At 42.4% G+C, this 26,841-nt stretch overlaps 1 protein-coding gene across 3 annotated transcripts in view; it reads left to right on the top strand.

The window, feature by feature from the left end:
* The window catches only part of TNFRSF19 (TNF receptor superfamily member 19), an 86,100-nt gene extending 77,584 nt beyond the window's left edge, over nucleotides 1-8,516 (top strand). For 2 of the 3 annotated variants that reach the window (XM_045797095.2, XM_045797094.2), the window contains exons 8-11: nucleotides 2,835-2,937; nucleotides 3,533-3,929; nucleotides 6,625-6,672; nucleotides 8,378-8,512. In XM_045797095.2, coding sequence (XP_045653051.2) covers nucleotides 2,835-2,937; nucleotides 3,533-3,929; nucleotides 6,625-6,663 — 539 coding nt within the window. In that variant the 3' untranslated portion in view covers nucleotides 6,664-6,672; nucleotides 8,378-8,512. Of the gene's footprint in view, nucleotides 1-2,834; nucleotides 2,938-3,532; nucleotides 3,930-6,624; nucleotides 6,673-8,377 lie in introns of all 3 variants that reach the window. The other variant, XM_045797096.2, reaches the window with a different exon arrangement.
* The last annotated feature ends 18,325 nt before the right edge of the window (nucleotides 8,517-26,841 follow it).

Below are 26,841 nucleotides of genomic sequence, written 5' to 3'. Positions count from 1 at the left end.
TAGACAGTAGGGACTATAACTGGGTGATCCTCAAAACACCCGCAGTGCTGGGGTTCCCAGACACTGAACTGGTTCACTAGGGTCAGAGGGAGCAGGAATCATTTCCTGAGACATGAACTCAAATGTGGTAAAGTACACCGTTGAGGAAACTCTGCCTCCTCTTCAATTCTACCTGAGAAGAAGGATTAAATGGGCAGATGGCCTTGGTGCTGTCCTCTTAACAGAACAGCACGCCGAGCCTGGAAAGAATCCGCCCGCTACTGCCCGGGTTCCGAATAACTTACCACTTATGTGGTTGCCTACCTCATGGCGGTGCCTTTGTTCTTCGAACTTTTTACTTTGACATCATTTAACACTTACAAAATGTTGACAGAATAGCACAAAGAATTCTCATACCTTCTTCCCCCGGATTCCCCAAATGCTAACATTTTATCTCATTTCCACATCTGCTTTATCACTTTTCTAAGTATGGTAGAGATATATGTATTTATACACATTTTTTTCATTTCCACTTAAAAATCAGTTGCAGAGATGATATCCCTTTACCCCTTAATACTACGGTATTTGCTTCCTAAGAACAAGAACATTCTCTTACAGAACTGCACAGTTATTAAAATCAGAAAATGGGCATTAAATCAAAGCTATTGTATAATCTATAGAGCGTATTCAGATTTTCCAAATTGTCTCAAAAATGTCCTTAAAAGAAAATCCCAGATAACGTTGTATTTAGTTGTCAAATCTCTTTACCTTATTTTTATCTGACACAGGTCCTTAATCTTTCTTTGTGTTTCATAACCTTATTGCTGACAAGCACAGGCCAGTAATTTCATAGAATGACCCTCGGTTTCGGTTTGTCCTATGTTTCTGTATGACTAGATTCCGAAATCCTGCTGGGGTGATGCCGTGTCCTTCCCAGGGTCCCACATCAGGAGGCACAGCGTGTGCAGCTGTCCCTTTCCTGGTCAGGTCACAGTTTGGATCCCTTTGTTAAGGTGACATCTACCAGGCTTCTCTGATGTAACATGATTGTTGTTCTCTTTGTAATTAATAAACACCTGCAGAAGACTGTCTGAGACTGTGTAAATATCCTGTTACTCTCCAAACTTTCACCCAAGAGTTTAGCATCCTCTGATGGTCCTTACCTGAACTAGTCATTACCACGATGGTTACAAATGCTAGTTTTGTAATTCCATCATTTTCTCCACATTTATTAGTTGGCTTGCTATGGTAAGAAAGAACTTCTTCCCCATTTATTTATTTTCTTGAATTAGCATGGACTCGTGGACCCTCTTCCACAGTTTCTACTCGTTGCCATCATCATTGATCTCGGTGCTAACGTTTTCCTAGGTTGGGCCAGTGTGGGTCCCTTCGCGCTGGCTCATGTGTCATTTTGACATGTCCTGATTATTCTCTTCGCACTCTCTTCATCTCTGGCACACAAAAAATGTTCCAGGCTCATCTTGCACTTCGGCTGCTTGAGCTCTAGAAAGAGCCATTTCTAAGAGGAAAGGCAGTGCCTTTCGCTTTTAAATAATTTTGAAGTGTCTCGCAGTGAGCATGGCACGGGCTTGCTGAGCTGATGGCCCCTAGATCTGGGCGAGTTCCCCGCGCTTACGACAGCGTGTATTCACACAGTGCGAGGTGGGGCCTGCGCTGAGAGAGAGCTTTAGGCGAAGGTGTGCAGGCATCCGTCCTGGTTGGCAATTGCATATCCATGCTTAGCATTCATTTTTAAAAAGGAAAATAATTTCACTCTCTTTTTTCCTTTTTATAAAAGTCAGGAGATCATTTCTCATGCAAACTTAGGATACACAAACATATACATGCATATGTAAATATATGATTTTTGCAAATCTTTTCTCTCTCTACATGTGTGTCTCCATATTTGTATGCTTTATTTACTATGTGCATGGTTCTATAAAATCAGAATTATATATGTATGTACGTACAAAGTTCACCAAATGTTGACAGTGTTCATTTCCAGTTTGTAGGGTTGGGTAATATTTATTTTTAAATTTCTTATCTGAATCCCTCTTTAAAAAAATTTTTTTTCCTTCCGTACACTTGTGTTATCTTTGTAACCAAAAATCGATGCTGCCTCAGTGAACAAAATGTTGTATAAAGCTGTGTTATAAAGAGGCGTGCACACCTCTAGTTATTCCTTACATTCCCTTCCTAGCAGGAAAACAGTAATAACTGTGTGTGTGTGTGTGTGTGTGTGTGTGTGTGTGTGTGTGTGTTGGGTTGAAGGGTTTGAACGTGTCTCTGTTGTTCTATACCGCTAGCCCACTCAGCAGAAACGTGCTCCTATTTCTACCGTCTCATCAGCGGTGCAGGGGAGTCTCATTTCACATTCTCTCTCACAGGCTGTGCTGTTACCTTTCATTATTATTTTTATTGTGGTAAAATATACATAATATAAAGTCTGTCATTTTAACATTGTTTAAGTGTGCAGTTCAGTGGCACTGAGCCCTTTCACACTGGTGTGCAGCCGTCACCACCCCCCATCTGCAGAGCCCTTCATCTTCCTGAACTGAAACTCTGTCCCCAGTAAACAGCGACCCCCCTCCACATCCCACTTTAGCCCCTAGCGCCCACAATTCCACTTTCAGGCTCTAGGGGTTTGACTACTCGAGGTATTTCATTAAACACTTCATCATTTTTGTGAGATAACAAAAAAAAAAAAGAGAGAGAATTAAACCTCATATTTCCTTTCCCCCAAAAAGTCACTCAAAGGGGAATAGCTGAATTTTCTCCAGCAGTGTTGAGCCAGTATTAAAGAGAAAGTTCCCAGAAGACAGGCTTGTGCTTCACACCTCTGCTGGCTTCCCTAGGGCCTGTTCACTTGATTCCGTCTCTGTGCTGTGATGAGGCCTGCAGCGTGGACCGGGTGACTCTGGGCTGTAGGGTGCATTCCAAGGCCACTCTTCAGGAGAGGTAACTCGGGTTCTTAATCCATGTAATGTCATATTCCTTTGTGAAAATATGCATTCTACTAATTTACTAATTCTCGTGTCAAACTATGAGACATCATGTAAAAAATATTATTGATGATGTTCCAGACATCAGAGAGGGACAAATCCTTGGCAAGAGGTAAGTGAGTCTCTCGGGGGTTACTGATATCCAGTGTGACATTCTTTATACTTAACACTCCATTAATTTTGTTTTTGTCTCATATTCATGATTCGTGACACTTCTGTCATCTGTAAGTAATTTGTAACATGTCATTTACTCTTAGAATTTTAGAATAGCCGTCAAGAAACTCAGTTAAGGCCCAGGAAACTGCCTGTTTTAGACATTGGGTTAAATATAACTATATTGATTAGAAGTAGGCACACAAATTCAGTTTGAAAGTAAGTGGAATAATTAAATTTACTGTATGGAAGCAAGTTTATAACAAAGGAAGCACTAGAATTCTAATGTAATCAATTGCTGTTTCATCTAGAAAACTTAAAAGCAGAGCTGGGTGTTGCTTTGTAGTGGTGTTTTTCCTCCCCGTAGATGACTTAAACATCTTTTGAATGTGTTTCAGACACACAGGTCCAGTGGCGGAGACCATGCCCACGTTCTTCGGGTCTCTTTCGAGGTCCATCTGTGGTGAGTTTTCAGATGCCTGGCCTCTGATGCAAAATCCCATGCGTGGCGACGACATCTCTCTTTGTGACTCTTATCCCGAACTTGCTGGAGAAGACACTCATTCCCTCAATCCAGAAAACGAAAGCTCGTCCTCCTTGGAGTCAAACAGTAGTCAGGATTTGGTTGGTGGAGCTGTTCCAATTCATTCTGAAAACTTTACAGAGACTATTGATGCCTCTAAACGTAACCACTCACTGACAGAGCCAGTCCTGACTCAGGATACACTGACCAGAAGCCAGCTGCGTCAGGAGAGCGGTGACATCATCAGCCTGACCACGCAGACGTCCCTCCAGGTAAGGCAGTGACTGGCCTCAAGAAGCACACAGCTCTGACTCATGGCAGAGCCATGGGATTGGAACTCCTCTCACTGTAGAATGTGGGGGGACCTGATGAGAAGGTTTTTCCATCTTTCATAACTTCTTATTCTTATATGTATGGAGAATATATTTTAAATTTAATTTCAAGAGTCTTTTTTTTTTTTTTAACTAACAGTTACTCTAGGGTCGTAATAAGCAGCTGCATTCTTTTACTCCTTGTAAATCCAAGTACTTAGCACAGCACCCCCTAGCTCCATTCCTGATTGACAGAGACAGTCATGGGATCATCTTGTAAACAGTTCCTCACCTTCATCTGCCCTGTGATGTTTTCTGCCCCATACTTAAATGCACTTCATTCACCATCAAGTTAATGGCAATTTAGATCTCCCGAAGCTTCTCTTTTCTCTCTCTTTTCCTGTTGTTTTCGAGATTGCTCTATTTTGATCAGTTTGCTTAGAAGTTGATTGTTGGTTGTGATCCAGGTCCAAATACTGCATAAGAACCTTCTAAAAAAAAGTGTTTAAAATCAGGTTTGCAAGGAGATGGTGACGACAGGGAGCTGGGGCTTTCAGGCACACTGCAAGAGGCTTGAGAAGCATCAAGGAAAGCTGGGCACCATCCCTGCTTTCCCCTTCCAGCGAGGATGTGGCCGTCCCTGAATTTGACTTAATGTCTATAAGCATTTCCTTAATATCCGTACATATACTGTTGGAATACATTCTTTTGGGGAAAAAAATGATACCAGCCTTTAGTATAAAAGGGCCGAATTCCAGCAAGAGTGAGGCTCCCAGGCCCCACAAGGTCCTGCCTGCACACGCAGCCTTTCTCTCACTGCTTGTGAGCAGCCAGCTCAGGGGCCCCGGGTCCTGGGGACGCGCTCTGGCACGTGCTGCATCTGCCCTCAAGAGGTGCCTCCATTTCCCACGAGGTCATGTATCCTTGTCTCGTGATGTTAGACAGTCTGAAGTCAAAGTGTGAATGGAGATGTGTTCCTTTCAAGAATAGCACGTAGGTTATATGTTGATCTAAATCTGCAATACTTTTTCTTTGAACTACAAAAAAATTCTGTAGAGAATTTATAGGGAATTCTATGCAGAAAGCATTTGTTGGCTTTGGAGACAGTTTTGTTTTTGCCAAAATAAAGGAAATGAAGGGAAGAAAAGCAAACAAATTAGGCACTGAAAATGGAAAATACAAGGGAACCTGGGTGGCTCATTCAGTTAAGCATCTGCCTTGGGCTCAGGTCATGATCCCAGGGTCCTGGAATCAAACCCCAAGTCAAGTCAGGCTCCCTGCTCAGCTGGGAGTCTGCTTCTCCCTCTCCCTCTGCTCCTTCCCCCCGCTCGTGTTCTCCCTCTTGCTCTCACTCTCACAAATAAATAAATAAATAAAATCTTAAAAAAAAGTAATAAAATGTAAAATACATCCCTTTGTAGTGGAGAAAGAGTCTTTACTGACCTTGTTCTTTCAAGCTATCCCAAAATTTTTATAACTTTATAATAGAAAAGACAAGAGTTAGTTGCGTAGGTCTCAGGAATGGACGGTGGCCCACAAGCCATAGCGGCTCAGCATGCGCGGCTGCCCGGAGGAGGGGGTCACAGGCCCTGAGAGCGGGTGAGAGGCCGAGAACAGGAGGCAGAGAGATCCTGCCCTTTCAGCAGCTAACGCCAACTTCCCAGTCAGACGCCTTGCCAAGTACTCTAAAATACAAGTCTTGGGAGACTCTTCAACTTAAAGCTGAGACACAATTTCATTACAAGATTCTGAAGTTTCTTTGGTATCGAGTCAATTGGTTTTGATCGTAAACTTGCTTTTACCTTCACAAATGTTGTTAGGGGCAAGTCTGAGTAGCTAGAACTGTGTTCCAGGGACTGTGTGCGGTTTTCCGAGAGTACTCGGAAATAGAATTACCACTCATCTTAATCGTGTAGCTCGTCACCAGTTCCATGATATAAATTGTACGACTAAGAGAGAAACATCTCGATGCCAAGTCATATCAGAACCAACTCATTCTCTACCTTTTCCTGTTTGTATTGTTGGTGAGGTGGGGGTGGGAATAAGCATTATTATTACTATATGAATGTTTACTACATATGAAGCCATATGAATATAAAATCGTTTAGTGTAGAAGATTGGTCTATATAATGGCATTAACTTCTTTGCAAAGACAATTGTCAAGGTAATCATGATCTACATAAAGATATTTTCAACTCAGATTATTATGAAAAGAAAGTTATAATTATATGTAAAATGAATGAGAAAATGTTACATTCAAGTTACACAATGTAATTTATTAGTGAAAGGTTTACTAGTTTTCTAAGATGTGTTGTCTTATAATTATTAGACAATTTGGTAAATATAAATGAGATGTTCTGAATTCAGGAAAGGAATTTTCAAAAAGTGAATCTTTTTGGTTTTCCCCCTATAATTAAAAATAACAAATAACATTTTGAGCCCATTTTAAGAGATAATCTTGTCCAGGTTCTGAAAAGCACTTTGTCTTTGATTGCGTTTACTGAGTATGTGATATTTAGTGAGTGAACCTTAATCTTTGAAAGCAAACAGGAGACAGACACAACTGTACATCTTTGGGAGATTGACCCCCTTCTTTGTGTCAAGGGTCAGCCAAATATTTAGCTCAATAGTTCTATTTTTTTTTTCAATCCATCAGATTCCAAATGGCAATTCAGACTTCCTCTTAACAGGCTGATTCTCTAAGGTAGGAACATACTTACTTCTCATAAAGAATTTGATTTCAGCAGCTTGGTATTATACACCAAAGGACTTTCAGTTCCTTGAGTTTGTGTTAGTTAGCTTGGTCCGTGGACTCATTCATAATTCAGGAAAGCACAGAATTTCTGTTTGAGAAATGCACAAGGGCAGCTAGAGCCATTATAGTGCCCCCCCTTTAGTGATTTATTTCTATTTATTTTCAATGGAACTTGAAATTCTTACCTAGGCATTCACTCATATTTTCAGTTTGTTAACCTCGATTCCCTCCTTTTATCCAGCTTTACTGAGATATAATTGGCATTTGCCATTGCGTGAGCTAAGATGTGCAATGTGATGATTCGTTATGCATCTATATTGCAAAATGCACAACGGCACTTTTGTCTTACAGGGTCATATTGCTAATGCATGAGGTGTTTGTTTCCAAAAACTGTATTTTTACACAGCAGTTTTCTTGTGGGTGGTTTAAGACCACCCAGAATCTGGTGATGACAGTTATGGTGCAGGAGAAAGCAAATAGGTGGGAGAACTTTCTTCAGTCTGAATGACTCAATTCCAGTCAAATTTTCCCTATACACACCTCCCCGGAAAGGAACAGAACAATATATTTGGGACATCATTTGCTAAGATACTTGGGAGAATGAGGCCAGCCTGTTTACTTACAGGAGAAGTTCTTTTTGGTGATGTTTTTAGCCATCACTGGAAATGTCAACATGAAATAATAGAAGGAATGGTAGAAAAGACATGACATGATCTGGGTTCTAGTTGCTCAGTCTTTGAAAATCTCTATTTTTTTTCCATGTTGGCAAAATGAGTACCATTTATCTCCCACAGTAGTGTTAATGTGGGTATTACGGTCATACCAATTGATCAACATATTTGATGAAACTATCTCAGATTATCGAGAGTTCTTTCGGAAGCTTCTATTTCTAGATTCTCTCCTTTGACCTAGGGAAAAAATCTTTTCCTGTGAATTTACCTGATATGCTACCAATGCCAAATTCGTGGTAAATAAGTGAATGAAAGGTTACTGCCTAAAATGAAGGTTTTATTCACTTGCAGTAACATGCCTTTGGCCGATGCCTCCAGAACTCAGGTCGCTGCCCTTCTGTGACAAGGGACAGATCTAAGGGCACCACTTTGCTGGGGATATTTGCCGTAGGAAGAGTCTGAGCCTTCCAGGGAGATCATTAGAAGAGAAATCATTTCCAAACTATCTCTAAACTTTCTCCAGCGGTTCAGCAGAAGTTTTAAATGAAAAGAATGAGAGTGTCACTATTCATTAATCATCTTTGTTCTTTCAAAGAAGGGACATAAAAGGATCCTGACATCTTAACCTACAAATGTTTCAAAAGAGTGCAACGTCGAAACTAGCTTTAAATGTTTGAATGGGGTCGAAAATGAGCAAAAAAACTGTTAATACATTTTGTTTCCTGTGGGTCACATTATCATCTCTGCAGTGTTATTTGCAAATACTGAGTGACTGTGAGTTGTTATAAAATCTTTATTTTATTCTCAGAGTACATACCTCCCTGGATGTTCAAATACTATTAATGAGCTGCTTATCCATATGTTATTAAAGACATGTGTACTACTAGTAAAAGTTACTTACAATAATTTTTAACATTTATAGCTCAGCAGCTTTCATTTGTAAGGTATTATTTTTCAAGCTTTCCCTTCTGTTGCTGTTTTAGGAAGCTTAAAGGACTTGCTTCTTTCTGCAGTAGAAGAATATGGTTGGAACCCAGCGGGCACTCACCCCTCCACTTAGGTTTATGGACTGAGCACAGTCTGGACCCTGCATGGCTTCTGGGGGAAAAAAAAATAAATCTGAACCAAACTGATGGCATTTTAAGCCTTTCAACCAGTTGCTTCTGAGCCAGACCAGCTGTAAGCTGAAACCTCAAGGAATAACAAGAAAAGACTCCAGGCACTCATGATACTTCGCATCTTTCCTAAACAAGAAGCTTCTATGCCACAAGCATAACTTCAAAGGCTGATGGGTCGAGTTTGCAGCCTACGAGATTATGAGCATATAACAAGAAACAGAAATGCATTCATGCTTATTTTCATGGCGAATGTGGTTTTACCAGACTGAAGACCCAAAGTATAAGTTTTCCTTTACACTTTCTATCCAGAAATAATTTCATATAGCCAATTATCCTACTAAAAGTCAGTGTCAGATTAGTTACCTTAGTCTTTATGTAGAGTGGTTCAAAAATGAGTGTTTGTATTTGATGAAGCTCACTTTTTCATTATCTGATTAGCTTAGGCAATTAGAATTGACTTCATACTGCCTGCCTAAATCAGGGGGTTGTTAGATGAAGTTAACTGGCCTAACTAGGAATCAGAGGAGAGCAAGTCTTTTCCAGAATCAACACTTGCAACCTTAGACACTGACTCGTGAACCCTTGCTGGAGCTAGTAGGGAGAGGGGTCGAGCAGGGAAAGTGGTGGGGAAAGAGCCCCCCACGACCCTGCATTAAAAACCACTTAGCACATGTATCCTAGAGACTTGTATAAAATGATTAACATATTTCTGTGAAAAATCAGTTGATATGGAAGCATTTGTTACTTCTGTCCCTGTGATTGAGCTAGGAAGATCCAGAATTCCTCTCTTATAGGAAAGGGATAATTTATAAAGATAATGTTTTTTTCCTCCACCGCCCCCCACCACCTCCTGCCTCTGACGACCACCAACCTGTTCTCTCTACCTGTGAGTTTGTTTTTGATTTTGCTTGTTTGCATCGTATCTTATACTAAGGGCTTTAGAAATTACCACGTCTCTGGTTCCCCTACAACTGAAATGTAACACCACGTGAGTCATCTCAGGAGACTACACTACATACTAGAAGGAGAAGAAAAAACACAATTTGTTGGCGGTCTATACATGAATAGTTCGTCACTGCCCTCATGGAATCTGACCAAGTAGCCCTCCGACCGTGCACATTTCGTTAGCACAGTAATCTCCTACATTAGCCAGTGATGCTGGGTTTAAGTGTGGTGTCAGGTGCCCCATCTCTGGTATTTACACACTAGAATTTTCTCTACGGCCAAGACAGAAATGAACCCAGTTCAGTCACGAAGCAGGGAATGGCTCATTTGCTCTTAATCTTTATGCCCTGGAGAGGAATTACTAGAGCAGGATTTATCTGCTTCCTCCTTGAACCCACATGATCAGCTCTGGCCTTTGTCTTTTAACTGATTACTATTAGCTCGGTCACATTTGCACTTACAGAAATCGAACATGACTGTGTTTCAGTCCACTAAAATACTTAGTTTCACAATCGCCCCCCAACCCCCAATCAGTGTCTTTTACCTAACATTATACTGAACATGCAAAAACTCTGTCTTCCGTAGGACATTTTTCTCTTCTCACTTATTAGACCATCCTTTTCTCTCTCTGTAGACATGAAGAAAATCTAATGAGCCCTCTTCCTTGTGGCTGGACCAGTTTCTCTCCCCGTAGTCTTAGGCTCTAATATATGTGGATTAGCTTGCCTGGGCTCGGTTCTTCTCGGGACATCAGTTCCTTGAACCAAAATAAGAAATTAGAGTAGTCCCAGCGTGTCTAGTACCCTCTTTTCTTTTTCTTTCTTAGCATTAACCAATGGTTTTTAAACTTTGCTAACTCGCCAGCTCTTAGGAGAGTTGCCTTTAGGAAGTCATGTGAAATACTTAGGATTTGACCACAAGATGTCTATGAAAACGCACACTAGAGTTTCCTCGAGTGGCTTCACTGTAATTCACATATGTATGCCATTGTTTGCAATCTGATCGTTTTGTTTTGACAGAGGGATGATCAAAGTCAGCCAGGGTTGTGCTCCTTCTGGTGACCTGAATATATTTTCCACATGTAGAAACCCTCCTCGACTTCAAAGACAAATACTTGCTGGAGAAAGCTAGATGGATGGGCATGAGACTGTGGCCCCAAACCCTGAAACATCACTTTGGAGCAGTAAGGAAATACTTAGGGTTAAAAGTCGATTTCATTTGATACTGCATTTGAAAAATCCTGGGCTGTTTTATCAAGATGAAGACATTTTACCACTGCCTGCTGCAGAAACATACAATAATGTTAGAGTCTATGCTCTGTGTAAACACTTGAGAGGGAAAGCCCAATCTGCCTTTCCCACAGTTCAAATACCCTACAGTGCTCACAGGAACTCAACCGCTAGGGTATGGGTACCAGGAAATCATCATCATCGGGTCTGGGAATGAGAATTGGTGTGACTTCGAATGTTGCAGAAACCCATCAACAAGAATGAGACAAGGATTTGGGGAACGACCATGTAAAGTCATGGACTTTCTCATTTTGTGTATATGGAATATATTTTTCAAATATAGATTTTTCTACTTTAGATAAAATGTTAATGTCGCTATTACCTAGTTGAGCTCTATTGTCCATGATAGTTAAAAAAAAAAAATTGAAAAGAAAAGGAAAAAAAGTCCATCATTGCTTAAAGGTCACCACCTTGAATCCATTTAGATTTCATTGTTACTATTTTGCATACCGGAATTTATAAATGTATAAATTTTCATTTTCTTATTCAAGTAGTTTTGTAATACCCTTTTTTATATGTGAATAAAATTGTTATCTGGTATTCGTATTGACATGTCCGGTAAGATGATTGGTGATGGGGTTTGTTTTCCTCTCTTGCTCTCCATAAGTTCTGATCCTTCCAGTTTAACCCTTCTGGTCCTTCAGATCTTATGAGGGGGGTTTGAAATCCTTCCTAGTGAGCTGATTATATTTCTCAGGCCTGTGAAGCAACTGAAGAATGCTCTGAGTTATTTGAGAAGTTGTGGCATCAAGATTTTATTATGATCTCTTCTTTTTCCTCCTTCATTTTATGGCATAAAGAGGAAAAGAACCAAAGGAGAGGAGGCTTGATATTCATTCTTTGTGGAGGTCAGTAGGGTGACCAACACCGGTCACTGTAAGAATTTCTTCTTCCTTCCCACCTTCTGACCTTCCTTCCCTTCAGTAAAGTTTTTCAAGCTATTATTGGATTTTGAGAGAGAACTTTAAACTTCCTGGAAAAAAAAATTGGGTAATTTTAAAGTGACACCATATTCTTTCAGCTGATTAGTCTGTGGTGTTAAACGACACTACGGATTCCCTGAGGGAAGGACATTAGCTTCTTTCCCCTTTCCACGCCTCCACCCACACACCAGCTCCTTGCCTCATGTACACTTTTCCTGTGTGCGTGCAATCTGGTTGGGCTTGTGGGTACCATTCACTCTCTGAGAAAAGTAACTCAAAGCTTCCGATGTTCTAACAGGAGGTCTGAAGTACTCTATAGTCACATAAACAACTTATTTTCATTATTACTGCTATTACTCTTTGCAGTTGGCTACTCGTCATTCTCAATTGGTCTATTTGTCCCATTTTAACTTGAGGAGGTATTGCCTGATTTTTCTTAAAAGGTGTTTGACACCCCATAAGCTTTGTACATGCAGCTTAAATTTATCATTCAGTCATCTTGAAACTAAACAACAGTCTGAGAATTTCCAAAATCTTCTATAATATCTAAGAAATTTCAGTATGACCTGGTATGTGATTCTAGTCACAGAATTATACAGAATCAAGTCAATAGCTCAGAGTAATGGTGGTTATGTCACATTGCAGCCAGAGGAAGGTCACAGGGTTTCTCCTGTAGAGATCAAGCAGCTCAGGGTCTGGTCTGTCCATAAACCAGCAGTGGCATTTGAATTAGTGTGATTTATGGCTGCTTTCAAATTACCCTCTCCAGAAGATTTGAATTTTAAAAACTACTTTCTCTGCAACCATGGGTGGTCTTGTGAGGCAGGTTTCAATTATTAGTCCATAAAGACAGGATTTTGTCTTTTTATCTTAATTTCTAATGACATTAACTAGTCCTACTTCAGACAGAAATAGCTGTGTTCTGTCAGTTTTGTTTGGTGTTGAATTGAGCCAGCAGAACTCTGCAGAGGGATTTTACTTACCTGGGTTGACTGTTTACAGACAACAGAAGATCTACAGAACCGTCTGTTGGCAATCCTTTAATAGCAGGTTAGGGAGGCAGGCTCCTCTCAGCCAGGCACATAACGCCTGCTCAGTGTGTCAGATATGAATTGTTTCCCTCAAAGTTCCAAACACAAATTCAGTTCCTCTTGGAAGCCTTGTTCTGAAACAAGCATGTCTCCTATGTCAGTCTGTCCTTCCTTCCTTCCTTCCTTCCTTCCTTCCTTCCTTCCTTCCTTCCTTCCTTCCTTCCTTCTACACATGTATACAGTAGTAGCATAGAGTATGTACTTGGTTGCAAATGCAATGCCAGGGTTAAAGCAAAAAAGGAAATATGAGGGAGAGAAATCTTTTGAATATTTATAAAATAGGTCTTGGCTATAAATACATCAGTGCAAATTCTCCAGAGGCGGGGGGGAGCAGTGACATCCCAGGGAAGTCCGCTGTAGCACAGCAGCTGGGGGAGGTTCTAGGTAAGCCAGGAAGGAGCGTGTGGTTCCCCCTCCAGGGATGGGTGGAAGGAGCTGGCATGTGGAGAAACCCAGCTTGCTCTGGGAGGGCAGAGAAGTGCAGTGCGGTGGGAGAGTGAGGAACAAGGGGGAAGTTGCTGAGGCCTGAGTGCCAGCTTGACAGGTGTCTGGTGTTTTCTGCCCTGGGCCTTGTTGAACTTGACCCTGTAGGGAATTTACTTCCCTTTCAACAAATGAGTGACATGACATAAAAACTCTAAAATCTCTGGTCTTTCAGAAGCTTGGATGTCATCAAACTAGGTAAGGTAGACCTCTTTTCAGACTCAGAAGAACCCCAGTCATGGACAGGACGAGGCCACCCAGATGGGGGTGGGAGGTGAACCGTCAGTCCTGGTTAGGAAATACTGAGCCTGAGATCTTTCTCCTGTCATCGAGGTCACCTTGGTCCTTCTGATTTTGAGGGGGATAGTGCTGAACATGAGATCTATGTTTCAGACTTGGCTGAACCACCTGCTAACATCAAGTCAACACTCTGGCCAAATCCCTGAGAAGACATAAGTCAGCGATGACGAAGCCACCCTGCTCATGCAGCCAGGGCCCCCCAGAGCCCGAGGACAGCACCACCCATCAACCATGGCCTTTCTGTCCTGAGCCTGTGGCTCAAACTCCTGGTTCTGCTTGACCATGAGCCCCAGGCACCCCTGTCATCACATCTGAGTGAACTTCTAGGGTGAAATGTGTTTGTCTCCCCATTTCTCAGTCTTAGCCAGGCACCTTCACCAGGGAGCTAAATCTTGCCTGATCATTTCTTTTCTCAGCTCCTTGTCCTTGTCTTAGAAATGCTGCTACTTCGCCATTTGTTCCTTGCATGGCCGAGCGACCTTCCCCAGGGAACCTAGAAGGAGGTTGGCCTGTGGGTCTGGGTGGCAGCAATTCTTGGAGGCCTGTGCCTGTCGCTTTTCCTACTTCTTCACCTTCTGTCACTTCCACTTCAACCACAAATAAGTCCACTGAGAGATAAACAAACGGGCCAGCTTGAGATGGAGCCCAAGCATACAGTTGTGAGAGGAGCTGCACAGAGAACCCCAGATCCTCCCCGAATCTGTTCTTACCCTTGAGGGAGTTCACCCATCTGTTCTTTAGGGACCAAGATCTAACAAGCAGCAGCCGTTGCAATCATGTGACGAAGAGCTGTCATTTTTCCATAGAATGAGGTGTTCATGCTAATGTCACTAAACCTAGTCTTGGGTCTCGAGAGAGAGTAGGATGTAGAGCGTTTTTTTCAAATGCAAGATTTAGGGAGTACAGTGCTAATGTGGGAAGGGAAGATTAGGATTAGCACTTGTAAAAAGAAAGTTTCTCCTCCTTCAGTCATTGCTTTCTTCTTTCCCTCATGTCCCTCATCACAAGACCTAAAATCTTGGCCTCCAGCCTTCCAGCAAATGTGGAGGCTGCCTCCCGTCTTGTCCAACAGCCCCTGGTTGGATGCCCAGAGACACAAAATGAAAGGAGGAGAGACAACCCAGGGCTGCTTTCAAGTCCTGTCTGACTGTAGAATGTGTCTCCCCTTGAGGACTCTCACATTTAATAAATCTGCCCAAGGAATCCCTGAGCTTGGCTGTCAAACCTGATGACAAGGCACCTTTGCAGATGCCCTTTCTCGAATTTAAGTGTGATGAGGGGGTTATGGAAGGCGAAGTTCCAACTGATGCCTCTTTGGAGAACATTTTCTTTCAGTTTACAAACCAGTCAACTCCCCATAACTCTGCAGATTCTAGGTTATTCTCTGAGTAGGTCCCAATTAGGTATTGTGTAGGAGAGTGTGGTGGTTAATTTTATGTGTCAACTTGGCTGAGCCATGATACCCAGATGTTTGTTCAAACACCAGTCTAGATGTTGCCATGAAGGCATTTTTTAGATAAGATTGCAATCAGTAGACTTTAGGTAGATCCGATTACTCTTCATAATGTGGTGAGCCTCATCCAATCAGTTGAAGGTACTAAGAGACTAGACTGAGGCTGTCTGAGGAAGAGGGAATTCTGCCTCCTTTCTGCCTTCAAAGTCAAGCTGCAACATCAGCTCTCCGCTGGGTCTCCAGCCTGCTGGCCTGCCCTGCAGATTTCAGATTTGTCAGCCCCACAATCGCCTGAGCTAATTCCTTAAAATATATTTCTTTCTACACACACACACACACACACTCTCTCTCTCTCTCTCTCTCTCTCTCTCTATTGGTTCTGTTTCTCTGGAAAACCGTGACTAATACAAAGACTAATCTCTCAACCCTGTCCCCCAAGCTAGATAGATACCAGTGACCAAACTGGTGAAGTGTCAATGTGAGTGAAGTGTTCTCTGTCAGGCAGACTAGTAGAATCTCATGGGACTCAAGGCTTTCTTTGTTTTCTTTTTATTTATTTATTCTAAGAGAGAGTGAGAGGAGGCGGAGGGGCAGAAGGAGAAGGAGAGAGAGAATTTCAAGCAGATTCCACTAGGATTGTGAAGCCCAATGTGGGGCTCAATCCCACTACCCTGAGATCATGACCTGAACCAAAATCAAAAGTCGGACGCTTAACTAACTGAGCCACCCAGGTGCCCCATCATGGGGCTCAAGACTCTCTTAAAAGCCCAAGTCACATAACTCAGAAGTCCTTGTTCTGTCAGACAGAAACTACCTCGACTTCTCATCTTTGTCTTCAGGCAGAGTTCCCTTTGTGCTCCTTCTCCTTCACTTTCCTCCCTTCAGTGGCTCTGATTGAGGTCTCCATCCTCCACTCTCCAATCTTCTTCACTCTGTGGACTTGGCCTCTCACCAGAGCAGACATCCCACATTAAGGGAAAGGCCTGGCTCTAGGTGGCTTTGATATGATGACTAGATATTAGTTCAGGGAGAATAAGAGAAAAAAACCACGGTTCTATTCTAGAAGAATGGCCAAAATGATTCTATCTGAAGGGAGCCTTTGCATTAAAACTCATGACTGTCATTCGTTGTGAGACATGCAAAGTAGTGTGTAGTATGATTTCACCCGGCTGAGAGCTACGGAGTTCTTTTAATTAGCCTGTCTCTGCAGCAGCCCAGGAAGTGGGAATTACTTTGCAGTAAAGAGTGTGATGCACAGAAAGAGCCTGAGGTCTTCAGTGAGTCAGAGACAGAGTCAGAGCAAGAGCCTCTGTCTTCTACACTTCTCAAGTGTCGTTTCATGAATCCAGTAGAAACGTGTTCCCCAAGACCCAAAGCAAAGTCCCTTCAAGCAAAACTTCTCCCATCCCCCAAAGCCAACCACACCTACATAATCGGATAAGTCACTCCAGGGGGAATGCTCTGTTTTCATTCTAAACACAGGTTCTGCATCGCTCTCTGGCTTTGGGATTTGGGGTCTCAGGAATGGCATCTCCAGGGCGTTTCTCTCATGGGCCTAAAGGTGCAGTAAATGGCATATTTTCTGAAGCAAACAAATTCAGTTGCCAGTTTCCTGCTCTTCTTTAAACAAACGATTGATTTTGTGAGTGTACAGCAGGAGGCTCAATTTTAGAAAAATCGTATGTTAAAAAGGACAATGGAATCTGCCACACAAGAAAACATACTCATGGCATACAAGGCATTCCTCATTTTTAAACACATTTTCTCTAGTTTGACCTGCTCCTCTATTCACAATCTAGAGCTCTCTGGGTATAATTATGGGTTTTTCACCAAAATTCAATCTGATGAATAAAGAGTTACCATCGCCAAGGATGTACCAACTTTGGAGACAGCTTCAAAAGAAGTCTTAAGTAACAGAACATTATCAGAATAACAAATTGCCCAACCAAGGGACATCTTTGAAGTTAATGGGGATTCAAGGCTTGTTTGCTTTTTTAAAAATCCCCATACTTGACAGCTAGACCTTGTACACTGGACATTTCTGTCAGAAGTGATGAATAAACTCAAAACCAGATTCTTTGCTTGGGGATCCACTGATGATAATATGTAACATTTGAAAGCAACTCCTCTCTTCCTGAGCACTTTTACACCATTATTTCATCATATTCTCACATCTGTCCTATGAGGGGTGTTACTAGCTTCATCTTACAGATGAGGAAATGAAGATTCAAGGAGACTAAATAACCAGCCCTGAAGTCAGTAAATGGTAGAAAGCATGTTTAAAAAAGAGTTTCAGCCAGTAAGTGGCAGAGCTGGGATTTGAACCCTGAATTTCTGATTCTGGAAGCCATGATTTTCTGGCCGTGCAATGCAGTTCAGAACCAACTTTTCCTCTTGAAGTGAAATAAGAAAAGATTGCATGTTCGATGACCCTATTTGTGCAGAATGAAGGCATAGGATTGTAAAACAGAGCAAAGCCTCCTTGCTTCACCTTACAAGCCTAACAGAGAGCTAGAAGGAACCTCAGCAACTGTCTGGTCTAGCAGTTTGGCACGGCAATCCGTGGATCCCCAGAGTTCCCAGGAGGCTGGGCAGGGAGTGAGAGAGGTGCCTGGCTGGGGAACATGGCGCTACTCTAAACGCAGGACTATTCACCTCTTCTTTTGGAAAATGGAGAGTACAAGGACCTGGAGAATCTCAACTTCATCCTTGGTCTCTTGGCTCCAAATCCACTGGTCTTCCTCCTCCTCCAGGCTGAATTCCATCCTAAATTTCTATCTTTTCAGTTAGATGGAATTTGAGAGCCACACCACCATGGCCCATGGCCTTCCTAATGACTGATAGGATCCCATCCCTCCTTCCCCAACCCTCCTGTGCCTCGCCAGCCTCACAATGTCAAGTCCTGACTCCTCAGCAGAACAGTGAAGGCTCTTTACTACCTGGGCCCGGTTCACCAATTCAGCTTCATGTCCCCCAATCTCCTGTTCCATCTCAATCTCTCACCCCACCCCATGCCTAAGTCTGAGCTCTGGGCTCGCTGAGGTGGCTGGGCTCCCAACACACCAACTCTACTCTCAGGCCTTCACACTGTGCCCCACACTGTGCCCCACACCTCCTCGTCTCCCTGGGGAATTCAAACTTCAATCTCAAATCATCAATGAATCGCTACAGAAGGTTGTCCCTAAGTTCTTTGCCCAGTTTAAAATATTTTTCCCCTAAGGATTTCATTGTTCTACCTTTATTTTAGCAATTGTTATATTATTTCATGATCATTTGTGTGTGTGTCTTTCTTCTCATTAGGCTACAGGCAAGGCATTTTGTCTTTCCAGTTTTATATTTCTAACCTGGAATAGTGTTTGACACATAGTAGGTATTTATTTACCCATGATTTATTATTGTACATAAACATTTATTTTTAATTATTATGTATCAATTTAAATAACTATTAATAAAACAATAAATATTAACATCAACAATAATAGACACTAATTAAAATTGAATTATTTCTTAATTATAAAATTAAATACAAAAATTAATTGATTAAATAAAATGTTAACAATATAAATATGCAATTATTTCATATGAATATAAATAAGTACATTTATTGCATGAATGAATGACTCTCAGACGCCTTGAAGCCCTACGGTTTTTAGGATAAATTCAAACCCTTTACCTTGGCCTTCAAGGCCCCTCCTGATTCAATCCATGCCCTCAGTCATCTCCTGCTGTTCTCCCGCTGGCCCCCTTCTTTTCTACACCTGGGTGTCTGCACTTGCTCTTCCCTTGAACTGTGATGGCTGATTCAGTCTTATCTGAGGACTTCACCTCAGGTGCACCCCCCTTCTGCCAAGAACCTTTCCCTGACCACTCTTATCTGAAATGCACACATTCCCACTCCACGCCCCAACTTATTTACTTCCCTCCTGATGCTTAGCATTTATTAATGGACAGCACTTACTAATTTGTTTATCATCTGCTTCCCAATATACTGATTACATTCCAAGTAGGGAACTTTGGTCTTTCTTATTCATCATTAAATCCCAAGACTGGAACATTATGTGGCATATAGTAAATGCTTAAATGTTCGTTGAACAAATGATTAAACGGGGTCATGCATCTGTGTGGTTGATGGAGTTGTTGGTTTCCCGTGACCCCCTGACTCCTGACATATTTATTCCGACCTTCAATCTGTTCAGCATCAGACTAGACAACATGTCATCTCTCATATTTGAGGATGAGGTAGTGACCTATCAGACTCATGGGGCTTTTTCCCCAGAAGAGGGGATGGATTTACACAAAGCTTGGGCTCTGAAGTCAGAGACTGAAGTGAATCCTACCCCACATTTGACGGCTAGGGGACACTGTCAGTGTTACGCAGTCCCTGAACACCTGGTTCTTCCTCCACTACCAAAAAAAGACAATAATTATCCCTACCTCACAGTAGAGTTGTGAGATGTAAATACGAACTTTATGCACCAAAGCCCATAGTTCACATTCAACAATCTACTATTATTATTATCAGACATATTTTCCAGGTCCCCAAAGACTATAGTCCAAATGTCCAAGAAGGGAGGATGAAAATGGACAGTAAGACAAAAACCAAGAGACTAGATTCTAGTCTGAGTTTTGCCACCAAACAGCTGAGTGACCCTGGGCACATCCCTTCTCTGGACCTCATTTTTCTTATTTTCTTATTTCTTAATCGGAATGAATCCGATTTCATATGCTCTCTCAGTCCTTTGGGTTCTGGAATCTGAGATCTTGGCTCATGGAAATTCTAACATGCCACATGCCCACAGTGGGAAAGCTGTAACATTGCCCAGCTGTCCCTGCTCTCTACCACCAAACTCATTTTCACACTCGTAACGTACCCATGGGTGGCAAGTGTCCAGTTCAAACTCCAGGGTTCCATCCCCCTTTCATTGTTATTTCAGAGAAACAGCAGGGTCTGGCTGTGACCTCCATTATTTCTGGGAGCAGAAGCACTCCCCATAAAAAGTTTGCAAATTACAGAATGCTAGAACTACCATGGCCCCTGCGAGGTCATCTAATCCTTTTTCTCTCTCCAAAATATCTATCTTATCCATCAACAAATGAATGTATAAGCAAAACGCAGCAAATACATTAGATGGAATATGTTTCAGTCATAAAAAGGAAGGCAATTCTGACACAGGCTAAATATGGATGAACCTTGAAGACATAATGCTCTGTGAAATAAAGGGTAAATATTGTATGATTCCATTTATATGAGGTACACCTAGAATAGGCAAATCCATAGAGACAGAAGTAGAATTGAGGTTACAGGGACTATGAGGAGGGAAATGGGGAGTTCCTTTCTGTTGGGGAAGATGGAAAAGTTTTGGGTATAGACGGTGGCAAAGGTTACACAACATTGTGAATGTGTTTAATGCCACTGAATTGTACACTTATGAATGGACAACATGGTCAATTTTATTTTATGTATATTTTTCCACAATAATTTTTTAAAATGTAGTCTATTATCTAAATCAAGAGTCCCAGGGGCCCAGCCCAAACCCTCTGAGATTCTCCAGATGGACCCCAGAAGCTGCAGGTGCAACAAATTTCCCAGGTGATTCTAATAAAACAGAAGTCCAGGGACTACTCATCTAACCCTCTCATTTTACAGATGGGAAGTCTGAGGCCAGAGGCCTATCCCCTTTTCCTAAAACCTTGCAGCTGGTAGGAGAGGGAGCACCCACTCAGCCATACTGTGCTGTCCCTGGAGGAGGACACTTGTCACACATGCATGGCTTTAGGGACAGGCCCCAGTAAGGAGCAATAACAGTGGGGAAGGGCCTGCGGGACCACGAGGAGGTGGTGTGGAGCCTCATTAGGCGTGGCAGGTTAATGCCCAGGGGGCCACCGCTCAGCAGGAGGCTGCGTGGAAATCTCCGGCCACCTCAGCCGGTGGGAGCTACCATGCAACTCTCTTACCACTTAAACTTCTTCCTGGGACAGGGGAAGAACGGTCTCCACAGGAGAGGCATCACCTTTGCAAGGTGAACACAGGGCAGGAGGCGCCAGGAGGGCTGTAATGTGGCAGGCCACCTAGGGCAGGCCTGCACTGGCCACCAGGGGACAGGAAAGAGCCAAGGGGCCTGTAGTTCCTGCCAGTCCAATTGCAAATCGCCTTGGTCCTCTGTCTACTTCCGGCTAAGTTTCCCCCCACCCAACCCTGAAGATAAAAACAGATAACTTTTCTATTATGTTCATAGTCATGTTATGTGTAGTCATTGCTTCATTTGTTTGACTTGCATGCCAGGGTCTGCGCTGTGCTCTGAGGTAAAGAGGTGAGTGAAAGGTGAGTAGTAATATGACAGGCAAGGGATAGTTGGAGCGGTGGACAGGTGGCTATCTGGAAGGAGCCTGACATGGGGTCAGGCAGAGCAGGAGTCAAGGGCAGGCTCAGTCCCTCACCTGATGCAGAGACCTGAGCAGGTCATTGAACTCTGAGTCTTTTTTTTTTTAATTGTGGCAAAATATACAGATCCTACAATTTACCATTTAAACTGTTTCAACTGTCCTGCTCTGTGGCATTAGGTACGTTCACACTGTTTTGCAACAGTCAGTACTATCCATCCAGCCACAGACTTTTTTTCTCTTTCCACACTGAAACTCTACCCATTAAACAACAGCTTCCTGCCCCCCCCCCTTTTTTTCCAGACCTGAGCAACCACCATTCTTTCTGTCTCGAGGAATGGGACTACTCTAGATACCTCGTATCAATGGACTCATACAGTATTAGTCCTTCCAGACTGAGCGTAATGTTCTTGAGGTTCATCCATGTTGTAGCCTGTGTTAGAATTTCATCTTGGGTTTTTGTTTTTAATTACACCTGTGCAAAATGGTGATGAGTGATAATTCTCCAGAAAGAATATGGTAAGAATCAGAGATAAAATATGTAATGCTCTATCACAGAGCAGCTGCTCAGTAAGTGGAAGTGTCATTATTTCTGCCTCTGTTATCAGTATGATAAGGCGTGCAAAACGTCTGCAAGCAAATGGTAAGAGTCGAATCTGCCTGTGCATCTGGGGCTGTGAGGTTTGGGGAGGGCTTCAGAAGCCACCCACAGTAATACGGAGTAATCTGAGGTTGGGGGGAGTACTATGGAAATAGGAGGAAGAGGAAGGTGAGGTGGTGGTTTGGGAGCCTGGCCCCATTCTCTCCAGGGGTGGAGTCCTGGTGGAAGGAGGCAGGGGTTGTTTCATCCCCTAGTCTGTGAAGGTTTCCCAGCGCTGCTTTCAGAAACTCCACTGGGCCAGCATGGGGATGGAAGGCCTCTCTGGCGCTGAATGCAGAAATGCAGAGTGTGAAAGTAAAGACAGCAGGGAGAGAGGCTGTGGGAGGAAAAGGGCAGAGCTTCCCAGGGGAACCTCCCAGTAGCTGGCATCCAGGAGGCAGGTCCCAGCAACAGAAGGCCGCTGCCTTTGGGTGCGCTGCAGGCACCAGGTCAGCAGGTGTGGAGGAAGCAGCAGGAGTCATAGGCAGAGGCAGCAGAGGTGACAGCAGAAACAGGTATCAGCGTGTGGCCCAGGGTGTTTGCCATGATCCAGATGCTCTGTGGGAGCTGGGATTCTACCAGTCACTGTTCAGTAAAGCCAGTTCCCTATACTCCCTCATGGAATGAAGACTGGCTTGGGGAAAACCAGTTACCAGGAAATGTCAGGAATGGGGATGGCACCCGCCTCACCCCAAGCTGAGGCTCTGCCCATGCCAATATCTATACAAATCTGTTTGCAGGAACGGAGGAGCCTCTGAAGAAAGAGCAGAGGAGACAAGGAACGAGACAGGACAACTTAAGAAAGACAGACACGAAGCTGGCCTGCCCCATCTGCCACCAAAGTATCTCACAAGAGGAAATCAGCCACCATGAGCAAGAACCAGCAGACATGACAGAGGGCAAAACTATGTTCCCAGAGCCCGCTGTCATGGAGCCACAATCTGGAATAAGTTCTGTTTTATGATTAAAAATATAAAAGAAGAAAATAGAATTGTGTGAAAGAAAAATAAGCAGATTTGGAAAATAAATACAACTTCTAAAATGAAAAATATAATAATTGAAATTTAAAACTCAATAGACGCTTAAAAAGCAGAAGAAAAACAACTGAAAAGAAAATGAGTGGACTGGAAACAGGCTCTGAGGAAATGGAAGAAATCTGTGATAAAATGCATGAAGAATAAAATGAGGAAGTCTCATATATATCTAATAGGAGTTCCAGAAAGAAAGAACATAGAAGATGAGGGAAAGAAAATATAGGAGACCATTCTCCAGAACCAAGTGCATATGTCTATAGCGCCACCCTTAGACCTAGACGCGCATGTGCCCTGCCATGGGTCCTTACCTCAGAGAGCCACAGTGCTTTGGAGTGCCTTGCTTGCAGTTTTCTACATTCCCCTCCAAAGGCAAGGACTGAGCAGAGCTGACAGTGTTTAGGCAGGTCGCGCAGAGCCTGGAATAAGGCAATGTTCATAGCAGCAATGTCCACAATAGCTAAATCGTGGAAGGAGCCGAGATGCCCTTCAACAGATGACTGGATTAAGAAGTTGTGGTCCATATATACAATGGAATATTACTCAGCTATCAGAAAGAACGATTTCTCAACATTTGCTGCAACATGGACGGCACTGGAGGAGATAATGCTAAGTGAAATAAGTCAAGCAGAGAAAGACAACTATCATATGGTTTCTCTCATCTATGGAACATAAGAACTAGAATGATCAGTAGGGGAAGAAAGGGATAAAGAAAGGGGGGGTAATCAGAAGGGGGAATGAAACATGAGAGACTATGGACTATGAGAAACAAACTGAGGGCTACAGAGGGGAGGGGGGTGGGGGAATGGGATAGGCCGGTGATGGGTAGTAAGGAGGGCACATATTGCATGGTGCACTGGGTGTTATACACAACTAATGAATCATCGAGCCTTACATCGAAAACCGGGGATGTACTGTATGGTGACTAACATAATATAATAAAAAATCATTATAAAAAAAAAAAAAGGCTTGTGTGAACCATGGCCCTACCTCTACCCTACAAGGCACTCTCTGACTCTCTATCTGGTTTAGGGGGTCAACCAGATGCTCCCATAGAACTCAGGTCTTGCCCATATGGACTGTCCTGGGTCCCCAGAGACAGATACTAGACCCAGGGTGGCAGCCTCGTGAGTACGATCCCTCCCATTTGTCAAAGCGGAACATCTTTCTTGGGCTCACATGTGACTGAACTGCCAAAATGATGCTAACATGCTGATTTTGTTGACGCAAATGATTTGTATGGACAAGGGCCCACGAAAAGTATTTGCTCAGGGCCCCACACATCTTATCATTTATCAGCAATAACAAATACCCGTAAGCAGCCTGAGCCCAGGGGCTCTACAACAATAGAGGTCACGTGGCTTTGGACCAATATTTTCGAAATGCTGAAAACCCTCAACCTAGAATTCTGTATCCAGATTAAAATCTCGTTTCAATGAAAGGGTCAAATAAAGAAATCTTAGGAAAAAACCGAATTTGCCACTATTGGAGCTTTGCTGAGAAACCAAAGATTTTTATTTAAGAAGAAAGAAGGGGCGGCTGGCTTGCTCAGTTGTTTGAGCGTGCAACTCTTAATCTCAGGGTCGTGAGTTTGAGCCCCACGTTGGCTGTAGAGCTTACTTCAGAAAAGAAAAAGGAAAAAAATGAACCTGGATGGAAAGAGTAAAGTAAAAAAAAACAGTGGTGGGTAATTAAAAAATAATAAAAATAAATAACTAGGCAAATGATTACCTTTTTTTTAGATTTTATGTATTTATTTGAGAGAGAGAGAGACAGAGAGAGAGAGAGAGATTGAATGGGGCAAAGGGCAGAAGGAGAAGCAGACTCCCCGCTGAGCAAGGAGCCCAATGCGGGGCTTGATCCCAGGACCCCAGGATCATGACCTGAGCTGAAGGCAGAGGCTTAACCTACTGAGCCACCCAGGCACCCAGGCAAATGAATTATAAGATCACAATGATAGCTACAGCTGGAAGAGGGGTTGAAAACAAAATGGGTATTTATTCTCTTGAGTTTGGGGAGTGTGTAAATGCGTTAAAATAGACCAAATTTTACACTTTAAATATATCACTATTATTCTTGTCCATTACAACTTAATAAAGCTTTTGAATAAGGAAAGAGAAGTGGAACTGATATCTGTAACAGTAATAGCATGAAGGTTTGGAGAAGGAATCAGGGTTATGGCTGCTAAGATCTCCATTCAGAAGGAGATTAAAGATATTCACACTAGACTCTAAGACAAGTATGTAGTTTTAAAATTTAAGTGTAACTCACTTAAAAAAAAATAAAAGGAACCGATTACATAACTTCTAAACCACCAGAGGGGGAAAAAACAGGAATAAAGAAGACTGCAAAATCTTTTTCTTTTGAAAAACCCAAGAGAAAGCAGGAAGGAGAGAAAAAGAGGAAAAAAGATGGTAAATAGGAAACACAGAACCCCCTTATTAATGTTTCAGTGACCACAGTTAGTGCAAATTGCTTAAACTCAACAATAAAATCCAAAGACTGGCAAATTGAATAAAAGACAAAATCCAGCTATGGGTTTTTTCATTTAAAAGAAACATACATAGAGGTGCCTGAGTGGCTTAGTTGGTTAAGCATCTGACTCCTGATCTCAGCCAAGGTCTTAATCTCAGGGTCGTGAGTTGGAGCCCCACACTGGGCCTCATGCTGGATGTGGAGCTTACTTAAAAAAAAGAAAAAAGAAACATACATTTAACAGGAGAATGAAGAATAAGCAGATAAGCAGACAGGAAAAATTACCCAGGTAAATACTGCTCTAAAGATAGTGATATCAATACAAGAGCAAATGAACTTTAAGGCAAAAAATTAATTAATTAGAGTTATAAAGGAGGACCATTGTATAATGAGAAAAAACAACAGGAAACATAGCAATGTATGAACCTAATGGCATAGGCTCAAATATATAATTGGGCAAATAAAGTATGGACAAAATATAAAATATGGACAGAATTACACAATGAAATTGTTTAATTGACCTTTGCAGTGGGAGCTTTTAACACATTTCTCACAATAAATTCAGTGAAGCACCAATCAAAACACTGACAGTTTTTTAATTGAACTTGATTGTGCTGATTCTAAACTTTTTCTGGAACAGCAAAGGGTCAAGAGTAACCAAGACGTTTCTGAAGTTGAGTACAGTGAAGACCCTATAAAGAGAAGGTAATTATGCAGGGTCAGTGAGCAGCAGAAACCAGACGACAGTACATGAGAATGTGACATGTGACAGGTGACGCTGCAGGCCACCCGGGGTCAGGACGGTGGGTTACCTGAAGGAAAATTTTAAATAACGTTGAAGAGCTAGCTCACGCCATGCACAAAAGTAAGTCCCATTGTAAATCAAAGATCTAAATGTTCAAAACAAAACTCCAAACGTTTAGGGTAAAATCCATTTTGGCCTTGGGTGGGGAAAGATGGGTTTAAGAAGACATGAAAACACAAACTGTAAAGGAGAAGATGGACAAATTTGGCTGCAATTGACCCTTGAACAACGCAGGGGTTGGGCCACCCCCCCCCCAAGCCCTGAGCAGTCAAAAATCCACATATAAGCTATGATTTCCCCAAAATGTAACTACTGATAGCGTACTGTTTACTGACCACGTAAACAGTATGTTATGTGTGTTATATACTGTATTCTTACAATACAGCAAGCTAGAGAAGAGAAAATGTTACTAAGAAAATCATAAGGGAGAGGACAGTCCCGTACGTATAATTTGTTGAAAGAAACCCGTGTCTGAGTAGATCCGTGCAGTTCAAACCCAAGTTGCTCAAGGGG

Source organism: Ursus americanus, chromosome 10, assembly GCF_024610735.1.
Source record: "Ursus americanus isolate L20-20 chromosome 10, mUrsAme1.1.p, whole genome shotgun sequence".
In the NCBI taxonomy this organism is placed as follows: domain Eukaryota; kingdom Metazoa; phylum Chordata; class Mammalia; order Carnivora; family Ursidae; genus Ursus; species Ursus americanus.
This window is presented reverse-complemented; position numbering and strand designations above follow the sequence as displayed.